The sequence below is a fragment of the Polistes canadensis genome, unplaced genomic scaffold (assembly GCF_001313835.1).
Source record: "Polistes canadensis isolate GaletaPanama2010 unplaced genomic scaffold, ASM131383v1 scaffold_404, whole genome shotgun sequence".
Classification (NCBI taxonomy): domain Eukaryota; kingdom Metazoa; phylum Arthropoda; class Insecta; order Hymenoptera; family Vespidae; genus Polistes; species Polistes canadensis.
In genome coordinates this window covers 66,412-73,566 of record NW_014569951.1, presented here as the reverse complement: position 1 = coordinate 73,566, position 7,155 = coordinate 66,412, and the positions used below count along the sequence as shown (strand labels likewise).

The following is a 7,155-nucleotide window of genomic DNA, read 5'->3' as shown; positions in this document are numbered from 1 at the left end:
TAATATAATTTTCAAACAATTCAATTATTTAAATAATGCTTTAGAATAAATAACACATTATTCTATTTGTAATACATTACGCTATACATATATATATATATTACACTTACTATTATTTATATATATAACGATCACATATATATATAGATAACACTTTTCGGTTTTATTTTTTAAGCTTTAAAATTGATGAATTATATTCAAGTACCTCCTGCTCCATACGAGAATATAATACGTACATTTTTATTGCACACCGAGTGTGCATATAATGGTTTAATTATAGACGTTTAAATTTAAAATAATATTTGTTGAATTGCTATTTGACATCGAAAGACTCAGCTCAACTAATAAATATAGTATCATACTTGTTCGTTTCACGCATTGAATTATTTTAATATTATATTATCCTATATACACAGCAGATCTGTCGCGAACTCATGAGAAGTAATTTATGAATTTGTAGTTGTACATTTTGTAATATCTCTCACTTTTGCCTTGTAATTATATTATAAAACTACTATATGACAAGTTAGTTTAATAAGTTAGAATATATATATATTATATATATAGGTAAATACATGTATACATATATATATAAAACATTGTACATACTTTAGACGATTAATCTAAATTAAAAAACAATCTTCAGTGCTTACGTGTTGTAGCTTTTTTGTGTTTAAATTTTTTTTATCACTCATCAACTAATCTATAAGATCATAACTATTATTGTGTGTAGGGTTGTTAATATACATTTTTATGAGATACATTAAGTTTAGTAATTACACAAATGTGTACAAGAGTACCTTTAAAAAATCATTTTTTTATATTTTAACACAACTGAGTTATAAAAGCGTTATAATCTCTCCTATAAGAAAAGATTTTATTTAGCAATTTGTATTTATATAATTGTATAAAATGAAGAAATAATTAAAATGTCGTATTGACAAATCATAAATAAATCGTTTATTTGTCTTCATATAAAATGTATAAAATATTTGAAATATATATAATTTTTTTACATTATATATTATAAATTATANNNGTATATATATATAGCATTATATGATTACATATAGAAATGGTTTTGTGTTTATAAAATTCTTTTAAGTTTTAATACTATTTTTGGTACAAAATTCAGTAAACCAATATCTCTAATATATTAAAAATTTAGTCAAAAAAATTTAAAATTTATTTAAACGGACTTATATATTAAAAATCTCTTAATATTTATGGGCGGCAGCATGTCACATTGATTAAAACTTTCATTAAATTTATGGACGGCAACATGATGAGTATATATCTTATAATTATTAATAATCCTTTTTAAAAAGATTTAAAAAATGGACGGCATATTAAAATATCCATCTAACATAAGTATTATTACTAGAAAAAAAAAATAATTTAACATAATATAAACAAAAATTTCATTTTATCTTCTCAGCAATGGATTAATTGCTATTAGTAATGACAGAATTATAACCCAACTTGCTTGAATTGAAGATGCACCAGCTATACGGCATTTGAACATATCGTACCTGTTGATACATTTAATTTATAAATATTTTATATTTAAATTAAATTAAACAAAGAGAAAATCATTCGAGTCAGATTAATGAACTTAAATAAAAATTAGTTATTACCTTGTTTCTTTGTCATTGACAATATTACTAAACTCTGCCTCTACTAGCTGTCCGTCATAGTATGTAATATAATCTTCAAACGGATATTCAAATCCTTGTTTGCATTCACATTTATATCCACCTGTTTCAAAACCTCGACCAAGGATGGGCACACACTGTAATATAAATTATATTTAAAGCATTCGTTAAAAGTGTTATAAATTTGATATTAATAGCTTACATATGATGTTTTCCTATCACATTTATGTGTATGTTTAAATGCATTCGGACGGTAAAATTTATCATCGCATTGATTGATATCCAATTGAAGTAAATCCATAGTAACAGCGACCACACCTCTGCAAATATTATTTTCGTTGAATAATAATTAATGTTGTATTTAATTACACATATAATTATTTAACGTTAAGATTTTAAATAAAAAAAGAACATTTATTTGATTGATTACTTACTTAAATTCTAATTTTTGTCCTAAACTGTCCCGACCGAAAAATGGAGATGCATAAGTAATTACCCATTTTTTCACTTTACCACCGCAATCAAAGTATGGAACTGTCCAATAACCATGATTCAGATTTGCTGCTCTATAAGATTCATTTGGATTATTAGAAAAGAATCAGTCATTTCATTTTATTTGTACATAATTGGTTTATTGATAATACTTACCGGTAATGATTTGGATAACGCTCATATTGTTTAAGATATTCGCCAGTTTCGTTGTATCTAATTTTTATTTTCATGTAGTATTTCTCTAAATCATCAAAATTAGCTGCCCATCTTTGTTTCAAAAATTGGAAATAATTTTTTCTAATGTAAACTTCATCTGTTAATATACGTATATAAAGAAATAGAAATCATTCATATAAATAATAATACGAGTAGCAATCAAATAAAATAATATATAACAATTGTAAATGGCGTTTATACCAGTGTCATTTAATCTAGCCAAATCTTCAAGTTTGAATTTTCGCGTATTAAGCTCAGTTTTATAAGCCAAAGGTGCAAAAAATGTCCTATTAGTAAATTTATTTCTATCCCAGAATGTTCCTGCTGACCAAATTTTTGTATCTCCAAGAATTAAAGCTAGTGTTTCACCGAACATCTGATCTTCCGTAAGAGGTTTATCTGGTACTCTTTTACCAGAATAAACTTCATGCGTATCGGATATTTGCAGAAATGCACTAATAAAATTAGAAAGTCTGGTTGCCATTTTTGCTTCATTTTCAAAGAACTCTTCCGCTCCAAAACTAATATCACCGTCCAAGACTAATTCTTCTGCCGTATATCTAATAACAATTAATAACGTATTATAAATATAAATAATAATTAATATAAATATATAAAAATATATATTTTGTTGAAATAACAAATAAGAAATATACTTTTTACATGTTTTTGCATTTATACTGCCAATGAATTTTAATGTTTGATCGATATTCATTTTTTTCGAGCTTATATAATCCGGCTCTGTTGTTAGATTCCTATACTGATAATACTGTTCAAGATACTTTTCTCTAATATAATATGGTGCTTTCTTCCATTCCACTGGCATTTTTTGAATCCCTATAAGAAATAAAGTTGGAAGCATGATTCTGGTTACTCTAATCATATTGATTACATACTAACGACGTACATCCTATTTTACTACAATCAAATCCATTATAATATTGTTCTTGAGTTGCTCTTTCAATTATTTCTCCAAGATATGGTCGACGTACAACAGTCGGTAATCTAAAACCTGGCTTGCATCTACATTGATAACCACCTCTTCGAAATCCCCATCCATGCAATGGTTCGCACTAAAAATATATATTTATTTATTAATTAACAAATTTACTGATTTATTTCAATTAATTATTATTATAAAAAGATTAATTACCTCTGTAGTATCTGTTTTACATCGTGCAGTATTTGCAAATCTGTTCGGCCCATTATTTCCTTTACCCTTTGGGCATTGATTTATATCTATTCTATCAAAATCCATTTCCAATACAGATACAGCAGTATATCTAAAGAAATTAAACGATAATAGAATAATATATGATATCCAAATATTATTCAATATTTATATTAAACACGAAGAAAAACTCACTTTGGATATTCGATATGTCTAAATCCTGTATGTCGTGGATACACATCTGCAACTGGTGCTACAGCAGCTACAAGCCAACGATTGGATCTTTCGCAATCAAAGTAAGGTCGAGTCCACTTCACAGGACCAGGGTATTCATCAGCACCTATAGAAATAAATACATGAAGGACGATACGCGACAATATACATTTTAATGTAATAAAGATATTTCATACCTGGAGGTCCATGAAAGGTAAAAGTTTCATTAGTATTATTAGCATAACGAATTTCAACTTGATAGGTAGCTTTAGTATCATGTCTCTTTACTACGTTATCAGGTAACCACTTTTTGTACCTGAAATATATAATTAAAAATATAAATCTATTAACCATTTATATCATACATATATGTCATGGTGAAACAAAAATTAGAAATGAGCCATATATGCGACATAAATAAATAACAATTTAATATAAGAATAATGTCATTTATCATAAGAAAATAATTTTCTTTAATATACTCTTTAAATGATATGAAAAAAAAAATATTTACCATTCATTTATCCTATAGTAATCAGTTGTATAATCTTTGCTAAGAGTATCGCTAGGAAATGCGCCAAGATCTTGTACAGTAAAAGTATTACGAGTAGATATTCTTTCCAAATGTATAGGATCATTAAAATCATCTGCTCTAAAAGTTCTCGGTGCAAACCTTGGCATCGTTTTATTAAAGAATCCTCTGTATGATGGAGAATATGAAGTATTCGGTGCAAAATATATAGCGGAAGCATTTATATAAGGATTAGAAGATACATCAGCAACCGTAGATAAAATGTAATACATCATGCCTGGATCATAAGTATCATTGATAGCTGGTCTTATGAATCTAGATTGAAGTATATAACTCCAAAAAAAAGATCTGCTCAATGCCATGTTGTGTAAATGTAAGAGAGCTGTTCTATTTGGAAATACAGGATTAATATTAATATCTTTTATATCTGGCAAATGTGATACCGAATCCTCTGGTAAATACAAATCACCAAGATATTGTATTGGACAATTATCTGCATTAACTTTATCTATCCTAAATCGAATTTCATCAAATGGATCTCTTGATTGCCATTCATATTGACCGACAACGCCTAATAAGAGACCAATGACTAATAAACTTAGGCGAATAAAAGAATTCATCTTTTATACCTAATTTGAATTCTTTTGTATACTAGATAGAAATTTATTCCACTTTAGACGTTTAACTCCATATTAAATATAAATAGAAAACTTGTCTTTTTTATGAACACTTTATAGTTATTTGTTTTATTGAATTTCACATTAATTAATCTGATTAATTTAAACACTTGAATTAACACATAATTATTAACACACCCAACACCGACGCTAGTACCATGGGCGTTTACCAATTACAAACACATAACACATGGTATTTATCAATGGTACCAACTACAAAAGGAATTTTTTATTCGTCCATCTTGCTGTTGGTGCACTGATATCGCGATTATTAACGCTATCTGGTGGTCAAATTTTCATTATTTTGTTCTTTTTTTAAATCTTAATATTTTTTTCTTTTTAATTTCATGTGTAATAGAAAAATACTAAAATATTTCATAGTATTTCATATCATTATTAGTCATATAAATAAATGGTATAAATCATTTACATTATTTATATTAAATCTTTAAATATACCAAGCCATAGAAATAAAAAACGCCATTATTATAAATTATTAAATTAATAATGTAGATATAAATTAATATTATTTCGTTGAAAATAATTAAAAATCTTATTGAATTTCTAATTAATATAGCATATTTAAATATCGCGCTCATGTTAATTATCGATCGCGCAATCTTAAGACCAATCAAAGTATTCTTCATCGTAGAAGAAATACTGTACATCGTATGACTTGAATAATTTATTTAAAAATTGATTATGCAATTATACAAAATTAAATGATATCGTTTCATTGTAAAAAGAATTAATATTCATTATTATTAATTACTCGTGTTCAGCATTACCTTTGAGATTTCTAAAAACGTGTAACAATTTTAATATTTTATTATATTTTATTTACTTTGCGATTAGTTGTAACACAGGAAGAATTATTAAGCAAAAATTAAAATGAATCGTCTAAGGAAACTTCTTTCAAGCAAAGAAACTCGAGATTATTTTCTAAGGCAAGTATAATAGCGCTAAACTTTTATCATTTTCTTATTTGTTTCCTAGTCAAATTTCGGACCTTTTTTGTTTCAGTACACATTTTTGGGGACCGGTTGCTAATTGGGGTATTCCTATAGCTACTATTGCAGATATACAAAAAGATCCGAAATTTATTAGCGGTAAAATGACTGCGGGTAAGTATTATTTTCATATTTTTCTAAAATTATATAGGTTATATTTTTATATCTGAAACATAAATATCACAAAAAAAACTAGCAAATTAATACAATTAAATGGATCATATTTGTTTAGGATTTGTTGAAAATTATACTCGAGAAAATATAAATTTTTTATATTCATTTTAGATAACTTTCTATTAAGATCTTTTAATAAAAATGTTTCTTATTATTGTATCATAATCTTAATTATAATAGTACAAATATTTCCAGTTTATTGTACAAGCAAATATTTAATACTAATAAATGTTTGATATAAATATATAGGGTGTCTTGTAACTGCTGGTACAAGTGAGCAAAGGCTGATTCTATATTAAAAGTTAAGTCAAAAATGTAGAATCACTCCTACCCACTTATACCACCGGTTACAAAGCACCCTGCATATACACATAGCTTATAAAATATTTAATTTTACAGATACTTCAAGTTTTTGTATGGTATTTGTTAAATCAAACTTTTATTTGCATATTGATTTTTTATACTTCTTATCGTTTATCATTAAATGTTAAATTACACTTAAAAAAAACATTCTATATAGGGAAATGGATATTTCTCGTTTATTTTTAGACTTTTATAATAATCTTTTTTAGCATTATGTGTATATTCAGCAGCGTTTATGAGATTTGCAATAAGAGTGCAGCCACGCAATATGCTACTTTTTGCTTGCCACTTTGTCAACGAAGGAGCACAAATTACCCAAGGTTGTAGATTTATAAAATATAATTATCTAAATAAGAATAAACAAGAACAATAATAAAGAACAATATGCATCCCAACTGCCAAAGAAATTTATCGATTGAATGATTTATTGTTAAATATTTTCAAATATTATAGTATGTGTTGATAGGTATTTGATAATTTATTTACATATATATATATGTATATGTATATGTATATATGTATATATATGTGAAAAAATAGTTGCTGTTATAACGAAAATTTAATAAACATAAATTTATTATGTGGCATGTTTCTTACGAACATGAATACATGTGTCATATAATTATTATGTACAGATTAAAATAAAAATATT

General features: G+C 25.9%; 2 protein-coding genes across 2 annotated transcripts; one reads left to right on the top strand and one right to left on the bottom strand.

Annotated features, from left to right (window-relative positions):
- Nucleotides 1-1,361: 1,361 nt before the first annotated feature.
- Nucleotides 1,362-5,138, bottom strand: LOC106792311. The gene is made up of 12 exons (XM_014758653.1): nt 4,262-5,138; nt 3,945-4,063; nt 3,730-3,874; nt 3,517-3,646; nt 3,271-3,436; nt 3,020-3,200; nt 2,565-2,923; nt 2,304-2,460; nt 2,090-2,221; nt 1,858-1,975; nt 1,638-1,792; nt 1,362-1,532 (listed from the first exon to the last, which is right to left on the bottom strand). The coding sequence occupies exons 1-12, from the start codon at nt 4,897-4,899 to the stop codon at nt 1,427-1,429; spliced, it is 2,406 nt and encodes an 801-aa protein (XP_014614139.1). The 5' UTR covers nt 4,900-5,138; the 3' UTR covers nt 1,362-1,426.
- A 437-nt stretch (nt 5,139-5,575) lies between these two features.
- Nucleotides 5,576-6,900, top strand: LOC106792302 (mitochondrial pyruvate carrier 1-like). The gene is made up of 3 exons (XM_014758628.1): nt 5,576-5,903; nt 5,980-6,080; nt 6,713-6,900. The coding sequence occupies exons 1-3, from the start codon at nt 5,848-5,850 to the stop codon at nt 6,874-6,876; spliced, it is 321 nt and encodes a 106-aa protein (XP_014614114.1). The 5' UTR covers nt 5,576-5,847; the 3' UTR covers nt 6,877-6,900.
- Nucleotides 6,901-7,155: the final 255 nt, after the last annotated feature.

Coding starts and splice junctions, on each gene's coding strand:
- LOC106792311 (XM_014758653.1), bottom strand. CDS start 4,899: ATGAATTCTTTTATTCGCCTAAGTTTATTAGTCATTGGTCTCTTATTA. Junction 2,924..3,019: donor AATGCAAAAACATGTAAAAA/GTATATTTCTTA, acceptor AATTGTTATTAG/ATATACGGCAGAAGAATTAG. Junction 1,976..2,089: donor GGACAAAAATTAGAATTTAA/GTAAGTAATCAA, acceptor TAATATTTGCAG/AGGTGTGGTCGCTGTTACTA.
- LOC106792302 (XM_014758628.1), top strand. CDS start 5,848: ATGAATCGTCTAAGGAAACTTCTTTCAAGCAAAGAAACTCGAGATTAT. Junction 5,904..5,979: donor ACTCGAGATTATTTTCTAAG/GCAAGTATAATA, acceptor TTTTTGTTTCAG/TACACATTTTTGGGGACCGG. Junction 6,081..6,712: donor TAGCGGTAAAATGACTGCGG/GTAAGTATTATT, acceptor AATCTTTTTTAG/CATTATGTGTATATTCAGCA.